The 10,550-nt window shown below is 45.2% G+C and overlaps 1 protein-coding gene across 1 annotated transcript; it reads right to left on the reverse strand.

Moving 5' to 3' along the window:
- Positions 1–463: 463 nt before the first annotated feature.
- On the reverse strand, positions 464–5,960 carry myclb (MYCL proto-oncogene, bHLH transcription factor b). Its single transcript, XM_058046554.2, has 3 exons — positions 5,684–5,960; positions 4,470–5,156; positions 464–2,464 (listed from the first exon to the last, which is right to left on the reverse strand). The coding sequence occupies exons 2-3, from the start codon at positions 5,116–5,118 to the stop codon at positions 1,692–1,694; spliced, it is 1,422 nt and encodes a 473-aa protein (XP_057902537.2). The 5' UTR covers positions 5,119–5,156; positions 5,684–5,960; the 3' UTR covers positions 464–1,691.
- Between the last annotated feature and the right edge of the window lie 4,590 nt (positions 5,961–10,550).

A 10,550-nucleotide genomic window follows, 5' to 3' on the forward strand; every position in this document is an offset into this window, starting at 1 on the left:
AAGGTGAAGGAAAGGGAGGCAAAATAAATGATGTCAAACAATTGAAATTTATTCTGACTTTCTCTTCATACATATAGGCTTATGAGGTACAGAAAAAAAGTGCTGAGACAAGGCTCCAATAATAACATTAGAACTGCACAAGTATATGCAACGTCCACATCTGGCAACCAATACAACTGAAACATACAAAAAAGATGAAAATAAGGGAAACTGGTGGTTTGTGCTGAATTCATTAGTCGAGAGATTACCACAGCTAATAAAGAGGAATGATTTGGGAAAAGTGGGAACACTTGATCATCATGCCTCTGATCTGACGATCTCCTGGGGGGTTTGGGGGCTCCTGAGGTTGTTACATACAGCGGGATGCAAGCGTAAAACTATTCCTGAGTGCTGGCAAAGGCTGGACAAACTACTTTGAATGTTTTACAGTACCAAAGTGAAGAACAGTGAAGAACAAAGTGTGTTTTATGGCTTCTTAACTACAGGAGCAGCACCAAGCTTGCACAAAAGCAACACGAAAGCAGTAAAAGTACGTTCAGTAATACCCCCCTCGTTTGGCTCCAAACATCCATCCTCAATTAAGACAATGTTACAACTCCAAATTTCTTTTTCAGGCATCAATTTTCAGCACAGAACCACCAGTAAATCCACATCAGCCACTTTAACAAAACAAGCTCACACTGAAGACAGCTTTGTAGGAAAATATAGTATAAAACTTTGTCATGTGACATTTACAAAAAAAAAGAGCCAAGACAGAGAAGACACAAACAAGGAGGCATTGCTGAGGAAAATGTGACAAAAGTTGTCCCGTGTTGTTAATGTTCACTCAGTGTTTTATTTATTTTTATTAACAAAAATAGAAGCTTTGAGTTATCTCTGAAAAGCCAGTAAGCTTTAAGACGCCAAGGCTGGAGAAGAAAAACTAAGATGCGTATAGTACACAGCTCTGGTTTTGGTTTGGAAGGGACTGTACAGAAACGGGTACCATGTACAGAAACAGCCAATATTGAAAGGCTTCTACTGGCATTCATAGCAGTTGAAAATTAACATTTTACAAATATAATAATTACACAGCAAGATATACAGGGGGCTTCATTTTAAACAGTTGGCATCAAACTAATTAAATTTAAGCCATTCTCTATGGATTTGGTTGATATACTGAAGCTGACATTCAACGTTTGGCTGGTCTTCATGGCACAATATTTTATTTTTTAGTCTAGTTAAAAAAAAAACCCTCACATCTGAATGGGAACTTACATTAACTTGCTACAAATCAGGCTGTTTCCGTGAATGCAATGCTGCTGCAAATAGGAAAAAAAAAGTTAAGTTAAGTTGCACTTAATTGGAGCTACAAATGGTCATCCGTTTGAGGTGTGTGGGGAGAATGGCACAAAATTGAGAAAAAAGGTGATTCTTCAGGGGACCTTTCAGTCTCGTAGACATCACAAAGAGCCCCACCATGCAACACTTAAATCAGTGTCAATTTGATGTAACATTGAATTAGCATGGGGACATTGATAACCAAGGACCATCAGTCCTAAAGCTTGTTGTTTGGACTGGCTTATGGCCTCACTCAGAAGCTAAAATGTGCAAACCACAAAAAAAATAAAGAAAAATCCACCCGCACAATTCCAACGTGATCTTAATAATGTCCTTCATTTAGTCCTGTTCAGTTCCGAGACCGTCCATGCTCAGGATCGTTTGAGCTGAGCCAGCCTCTGCAGCAGCTGCAGCTGCTTGGCCTTCAGCTGCTTCCTCTCCTGAACCTTCTGCCTCTCGCTGGCGTGCAGCTGCTGCAGGTACTCGGTGGCCCGCGTCAGGATGGCTACCTTGGGCGTCTTGGGGCAATCCGCCAAGCCCGGGATCTCGTCCCGTAGTGACAGGAAGCGCGAGCGCAGGTCATTGCGTCGCTTGCGTTCCAGGAAATTGTGAGCCTTGCGCCTGTCCGTGTCCTCGCAGTCGGAGGATTGGGGGCTGGAAAGGTGCGGGAGGTGGTGGGATTTGGAGTGGGGCGATGAAGAAGAGGATGAGGAGGAGGAGCAAGGAGGAGAAGAAGGCGACGCGGAGGAGGTAGGCGAAGAGGCATTGAGGTTGGGCAACTCGGCCGCAGTTACTTGAGACTGTCTGCTGTCCAAATTGAAGGGGGCGTGGCCAAGCCGAGGCTGGTGGCAGTTCTGGCCCTGATGGTGGAGAGCGTGTGCAGAGGCCTCTTGGCGGACTCTCTTGCGGGGCGGCTCCACCGCCGGCGGGAGGGTGTCCGGGGAGGGGGCGGCGTAGTTGTGCTGCTGTTGATGGATGGAGATGTGGAATCGCTTCATGCCCGGATCCAGGGGGTCCGCCCTCACCGTGATGGTCACCGGTTTGCGGGCGTTGACCAGTCGGCGGGGTTTGCGCTGTTGCTGCTTGTGCTCCACTGTCACCACGTCGATCTCCTCTTCATCATCATCTTGGTCATCCTCATCATCTGGAATGACAATTGATAGGAATCATTTACTTGTACGGAACTGAATAATTACAGTTGAAGCAAAAATTAAGTGCAGTACTTGGCTGCAACCAGCAGAGGTGCTAGTGAGTCAGTAATAGCATCGTGGTATGGAATGGTTAATCTTCCATTCAAAAAACTATATAATCATCCACAGTGCATCATTTAAAATATGACCATGTAGATAAGACCGTTTAATAAAAATACCCAGGTGTAGACTCGTTCTACATGACAAATGTTTTACAATACTTGGGTTGAAATATGGGCCCCCAAATAGAAAATGAAATATTAATATGACCTTCTTGGCGGCGCATCATACCTAATATAATGGTGGGGAAGTTGAGCTCCTCCCTTTGCCTGTCTTTATTCCGTTATTGCAGCTCCCTAAAGATCCGCCTTGATGTGGAATAACTGTCTTTATTTAATGGCACATCCTTAGAAGGCCGACTTAGATGTGGAACAATCAAGGTGTGGTAGTTAATGTCAAGACCCCCCCCCCCCCCGCCTGTCTTTCATTCCCTTATTGCAGCTCCCTAAAGGATCCGCCCTGATGTGGAATCAAAGGATCTGCCTTGACGTTATTGCTTAATAGAACTTTCTGGCATTAAAACAGGAGTTTAGAACATCCAAATATACATCAAGGCATTTCCTCATAGTTGGAAACGTAGTCAAACACACGTTCTCGAATACACACACACACGGTACATTAGGTCTAAGTGGAAATTCCCCATCTTCATTCATTTGGACAAAGTTAAAAGGTCATTTAGGTGAAGTTAAAAAGACACTCAAGTGGAAACGAGCAACTCTCCCCTTAATGATAATCAGTGCTGCACAGAATCCCCCACTGATTTACTCAGCACTATAGGATCAGCGTTCTCTACACATGGAAAGGACTTAAGACTCCAATATTGTAAAAACCTTGAGGGATTTTCTATGCGCTTGTAAATTGAAACAAGATTTTAAAATAATGGTACCTCTGCGGATTTCACTACAAAGAGGGAGGTGTGTCTTTTTGTGATGACATAACAGATGACCACATGCTAAAGAAGTCAATTATATCGCACTTCCGTGGCACTCATGCGCACATTTATTGCTCTCATTTAAGCAGACAGGCGTTATCTCCCGGAAGAAGAAAAAAAAGCATGAATGGCTGCCTGGAACTCGCGTCAAAAGGCTTGTGCAAGGCTCCTCGACCTATTCACAGCGGGCAGGCTGGCTCGGGCAGAGTCCACCCACTGACACAATTGGCACCACAGCCTGTTGAGTGAAGGAATGCAGCAACAAGTCCCCTTTGTGACATTCCACGCGCCATTATACACGGTCTAATTTCAACATCACATGGTAGCCTACATACCAGGCTCAGAATCATATGGGTTCAGGGAGTGGATGGGGTGGGGGGGCGTTGGGGGTAGGTTTCCCCTTAGGAACATTACAATTACAAAAGCCTTTCCTTCCCTGTTGCATAAATGTCCAGTATTGACCTTATTGAGTGGACGTCAAAGCATGAAGCGGCACTGCGGAGAGGCATTATTGTCGGAAGTCGGACCTGAAGGAACAGGGAGAGGTAGCAGCTGGCCTGCTGGCACTGAGCCAAGCAGGCAGATGTTTCAAATGGGCGTGTCGCCGCCGCCGCCGCCGCTCTCTTGGCCCTGAAGCATGTGTTGCATGCACCAAGGTAACGCAATGCAGTCATGTGCCATACACACACACACACACACACACATTTCTGTCCATTGTGGGACGGATCAAAGGCACGGCTCACAGCTGCTATCTTTTTATACAGACTGGACGCTGTAATAGGTACACCCCCGATATTTATTATTATGGTACTTTGCACCCACACTGCACCATTCTGGCAGGTGTCTCGAATATTCTGGTGACCTCATTTAGGTAGTACCAACAATAATAAACAACAATACTAAATAAACTAAAAGCAACTATGTTGTCTGCAAGCTAATTAGTTTTTCATTTACAATTAATGACTGACCTGATGAGTCGGTGTGAGACTCAGACCCAGAGGAGACTTGCTTCTTGCAGGTATTCAAAGGAAAAGTGAGCACAGCAGCCGGGTCCACGCAATCCGCTGCAAGACAGCCGAGAGCTGGCGCATCAGCAGGGACACCCTGCGCCCTCCCCGGTGACGCCCCGGTGGACCCAACCTTGGCGGCGGGCCCCCTCGTGGGGCAGGAGAGACAGCGCTCCCCTACAACTCTCTCCAGCTGCTGGCCAGCAGAGAAGCAGCTCCACATGCAGTCCTGGATGATGATGGAGCTCAGGTTCCCAATGGGGTCGTTGGCAGGGGTCACTTTGCAAGGCGGGTCCTGCTGCTGCTGCTGCTGCTGTTGTTGTTGTTGTTGTTGTTCATCCTCCTGCCCCAAAAACTGTGACACCCACTCCAGTTTGTCCCCGAGAGTTGGACACACCAACCTGCCTGAGCCTTCCACTGCCCGGATAGGGGACATGGGCGGGGTCGGCACCAGCTCGAATTTCTTCCATATGTCCTCGCTGGGCGCCGTGGACTTGAAAAAATCCTCATCGGGGTTGTGGTCGTCGTAGAAATAATGTTGGTAGTGGTCCAGGTGGTCCATGTCCCAGTTGTCATAACGAGGCGCCGTAGAGGAGCTTATGCCCGGCATGAGGGCAGCGGGGGTAGGTCACTCCTTGTTCCCTCTGTCTGTAGAGAAAGAAGCACACTTGTACTCATGCATATAATCACACCCCTGTCTGACTGCGAGCCCCCATAAAGCATCTATTTAGGAAGCGTCACACTAGCCAATTAGCGCCGTTAGAGCAACTACTCCCAGGGATAAAGGGTTAAAAATGATGCTCCACAGTGACATGATGTGCCAGTGAAGACTACACACCGATATGGGCACAGCGTGCATCAAACAAGTCGCTTTACTCCTGTGAAGTTTCGCAATAGAGTTTCATTACATAACAGTGTTTTATAGTAATCAGATACACAGGGCAGGGGGGGGGGTGAGCGTCCTGATCAACAGAAAGCAAGGTGATTAAATTAGAAATAGATTAATTGGCCAGACAGGTAGCCGTCCTGCGTGCTCGGTCCTTATCAATTAATTAGCAAGAGCCGATGAGATCAGGCAGTGCAGCTGGGGACTTCCAGGTGCTTCCATTACTTAAAGAAGCCTCGTTTCGTGGATCAGCGTGGAGTGAAGAGATGAAGTGAGAAATTAGTTTTACCTGGCGTGCAGGTTGAAAAAGCTGCGTGCTCCTTCATAGATCCTCCGTGTGCAAATTGAGTGAGATTAAAGCAGCCGCAATGAGCTTCAAAACGGGAAGGGGGGGGGGAGCATATGGCGCTGATTCGTCGCTTCTTCGTTATTTTTTTTTCTCTGCCTTGTAAACAGTCCGCGATAACTGGTGTGAAAACTTGCCGCAGTTGCACCGCTAGAAAACGCCGCACAAGCTCCGGCTGTGTTCACTTTCTTTGGCAGACTAGCGCGCTATATGATCCCTGGGAGGGAGACTTGGCTATTATGCATAAAGGGCGGGTCGTAGTAGCCAGGCCACGCCCTCTGTTTAAAGAGACAGTGCGTCCAAAACAAATGGACAAGTCCTGTGATTACACACACGCACTCCGTCGCACAAAGAGAACCGGCGAGTAATTATGCAAACATAATAACAATATGTGTGATAATTTGCGCTGAAGAGCCTAGCCTATAGCCAAGAACGGGACAAACGTCGGAGATGGCAGCATCTCGACCACAAGGAGACGTTTCACAAAGACTTGATGCAGAACAACGTTGTCAAGAATCAACTATAACAAAGGATTTTCAACAATATTAAGCAATGCGTTTCATGTATTGAACATGGCCAAAAAAGTATTACTTGGAATGCATATGCATAAATGACTCATGAATTGCTCTGTCGTCCTAATCACATGTCCTCTATATCAGTGTTTTTCAACCTTTTCTGAGCCACGGCACGTTTTTTTTACATTGGAAAACATCACTAAGTCTATAGGAGGAACAAGGTAGGTGTTGCCACACGGACCGATATTACATTGCTCTGCCAGTCTTTACACCACGGACACTCGACAGTAGCCATGTTTACATGAGGAGTTTTTCTCTTTCCGAATGACTTTTCTGGAAACAATGGTATCCATGGAAAGGAATATTCCAATCTCTTGTCTACATGCGTCGCTATAATCAACCAGAATAGGCATGCTGGGCATGCCCAGTAAAACATAAACACGAACATCACGTGATACCGACTTCCCCGAGTTGTTCTTTCGCTTGTTGGAATAATTCCGTATTGCCAGTTTTTCGTTTGTCCAGTCTTGAAATTTAGCTTGGATCAAAAACAAACTTTCCGTATCAGTCCAGTGCCGATTGCTGGCCTCCATTTTTAAAACTGTAGAACGCCTGGAGCTGCGTGTTACGTCATATCTGAGCATGCGATATGATTAATTTAACCAGGACAGGATCAAATTCAATAATGCTAATATTTTATAATTCAACTTGGTACATGTTTTATATAGATATATATTTTCTTTTGACTTATGGACTTATGAATGGCGTATAGAAGGGTTTAGATTCTGTTCCACAGATGGCGCTAATGCACATGAAAGCTGCTTGCCAACCGCCAGTAAACAACAGAAGAAGAAAAACGCACCCTGACAACTTTCCGTTTGAGCGGCTACAAGATACCTCAGTCGGATTGGGGAAAGGAATATTCCACCCCTGTTAATCCGATTATATATTCATTTGGATTGGCACTATTCTTTTGGAATGAGGCGTATACAAAGGTTACATTCTTTCCGTTTGAGCAAATAAACCAAATGCAATTGGAATATTTGGATCCACGTATATGTGGATATTGACATAATATTTGCAAATGATGATTAATAAATGTTAATTATAAAAAGTGATATTGGATAATTCCTCACGGCACACCTGACAATTTCTCAAGGCACACTAGTGTGCCGCGGCACAGTGGTTGAAAATCACTGCTCTGTATGACTATATGGCTGTTTTAAAAGTACTGGTGCAAACACACTTGTCAAAGTTCTCAACGCTTGTCAAAGTTCCTCTATGTGGCAGGAGTATATGTAATTCGTGGTGGCACACGCTTGAATTTCAATGCAATCAATATGAAGTGTAAGATGCATAGCCTTTGCGGGTGTGCGTGTACTCAACAGCTGTACACAACAACTGCTGACACTTGTTTTTCCTGCCACATGAAGCCCTTAAAGTGCCGCCTTTTCTGACTCATGGAACTTTGGCACAAAGTGACTTAGAGAGAATGATGATTGGGAAACATCCCATATATAACTTTGTCTGAACAGCAACAACAAGCAGACAGCGGGAAATCCCGTCCTGTGTTCCTCTTCCCGTTAAACTCACCAGCCCACACCTCCTGTCATGGATCGGCTGTTGCTCTCATCGCTTTTCCTGACAACTTTTCCCTTCCCACTCCTGAGCTTTTATCCTCCGTCCACCGTGATCAAAAAGATCTTGACCCGACATGAAACCCTGAGACATTAGAGGGTTACGCCTTCCCAGGGTAGCCCCTGCAAAGACGAACTAACTGACTGGAGAAACACTCCACAAGCTCTCAATTTCCCAGCCAGCATCGCTTCCTCTATCCTTTCTTTACATTTATCATCGCGTTTGGAGGACTCTCTTCTTTCTCCCTGCGTTAGTCATCAAGACTAAATGGTTGTCAGGCTGAGAGAATTTTTTTTCTTTTTGAGATTTCATGAATCTAGATATGAGCAATTTGCATTTTAGGTTCATTGGAATCAACCATAACTCTTCATGGATTATACTGGCTTGTATGTGGACATGAATCAAAGGAATGTCAATGCAGATTGTGTTGCATCTTCACCTCAGCCCATCTGAGCATATAGTTGTGAACTATTTGTTTGTTTACACTAACTGTACTCCTGAATCCCTGCACACAAAACAGTGAGCATTTGTCCAAGGATGCACCCCAACCTATGTGGGCTGTCCGAGTATTTTTCTGAAAAATACTCCAAATGCTCCACAAAAAAAAATACTGTAACTTAAGGTTGTTAAGCCCAATCACCATGAAATTGGTCACACGCTTTCCGGGGACTGACAAGCACATGTCTGTAAAATTTGAAAAAACACAGCCGCTGTGAAGCCCACAAACTTACTGAGCGACTAATTGCCCATAATTGTTTTACATTGACCCGTGATTGGTTGGCAACCAGGCCAGAGTCTTCCGAAATCAGCCGGGATAGGCTCCGGCATATCCCCGTGACCCTAGAGAAGATAAGCATCCATTAAAGGAAGCATGATGACTGAGAACAAAGGAGTATGTGTGCAACAACCCCTTCCTCCAGGGTCCATCTCCATGTCAGCTGACCTACTCCGCCCGACTGTGACCTTGCTGGGTGATCAATGAACACGTAGTCTAGGAGACACCCATCAGCGTGTCTGGTCTTCCACAGGTTCATTTCATGTAATCTGGGAGACCAACACAGGAAAAGGGACAGCTGCTACCCACTGGATGTTGCTGACCTCTGTCACACACACGCATACTCAGAAACAGGGAGGAGATTGTCTTTCAATCCAGATGCTCCTTACACCCATCCACAGTAGAATGAACGCCCCCCCCCCCCACCCCAAAATATATATATAATAAGGATTCAGCAATGAGTAGGGGCTCCGTTCTTGGTAAGTCATCCTATTCACTGAAGAAAAACACAATTAAATGCTTCATTTTAAGATGTGCAGCAAAGCCTGCCCTTTATTTTACAAAGCTGTATTACTGTTACAACATAATTACAAGTGGCCTTTAATAGTTCTATTTTTAACAATTTCTTTGTACAGTAACAGTCTCCCAACATCCATAATGAACAGTTGAATGTCCAAATCTTTGTGATTCAAATTGAGCAATCAAAGTTGCACAATGGCTTGTCAGCATAATGGGTGTTTTTTTTCCATTAGGATGCAGAAAATCAAATCCTTGTTAATGATTCGCATAAATACAAAAACACACACACACACACAACAGCTGCATGTAATTAAATGGCATATTGATTTTAATCACTGGAGCTAATTGACGAGTAGCTACCGCAATAACGATTGTGGAAATCCTTGAGTTAGTAAGAACGTGAGCATGCTTCCTTCGGTACATAGGATGCAGAGCATCGCCAGAACAGAGGTCACCTTTCTCATCCCGAATTAAGGCTGTTGTTACTCGCTTCTTCTTTCTTGCCTGTGTGACTTTTACTGGATTCTGAATAGAAATCAATTCTGGATGAACAGGCTGTCAGGACAGAAGGCACTGAGAGAGAGAGAGAGAGGGAGAGTGCAGGAGAAAAGGGCAAAATGTATGAGAAAGTGAAGGAGATGGTTTCTGAAGAATGCGGAGACATGCAAGAAGGCGAACGAAAGGCTGCGTGTATCGAAGGTGGGAGAGGATCGGGGAGGTGAAGCGATAACGGTTCACAGGAGCAGACTTGAAGGAAACTATGCAATTACATAACTGATATTTGGCAGGGCGATGTGATTGAACATTCTTCCAGCATTGCAAACTCATCGGCCACAACATTCGGTGCACCTTAGGAAGGTATTGTGGTTGCATGCTGAGATCTTTTCCTAATATTTTGACATTTATTTCCACTGTAGTGGTAGGTTACCGGTACATAATTCACCCCGGAACGATCGATAGGGGAGGGGTTGCCACCCGGAGGGGTGGGCACAAGAGACGGGGGTTTTCCGCTTCCTGTTGTGGTTGAGAGACGGGGCTTTCATGTCTTTCATGTCTTTACGTAGCAAAGAGTGCAAGTTAATGTTTGCAAGAAAAATAAAGTTTTCTCCCAAATGTGACACTCCGCCTCAGACTCCAGTTTTTCGGTGCTTCACCACCGCCTATTGGTTGCACTCAAAATACTTATACCGTATTTTCTGGACATTAAGTCACTCCGGAGTATGAGTCGCACAAGGCCAAAAATGCATCATTAGGTAGAAAAAAACATACATAAGTCGCACTGAGGCACGGTGGTCTAGTGGTTAGCGCACAGACCTCACAGCTAGGAAACTAGGGTTTAATTCCACCCTCGGCCATCTCTGTG

Source organism: Doryrhamphus excisus, linkage group LG7 (assembly GCF_037039965.1).
Source record: "Doryrhamphus excisus strain RoL-2023G ecotype Guam linkage group LG7, RoL_Dexc_Guam_v1.1, whole genome shotgun sequence".
Taxonomy (NCBI): domain Eukaryota; kingdom Metazoa; phylum Chordata; class Actinopteri; order Syngnathiformes; family Syngnathidae; genus Doryrhamphus; species Doryrhamphus excisus.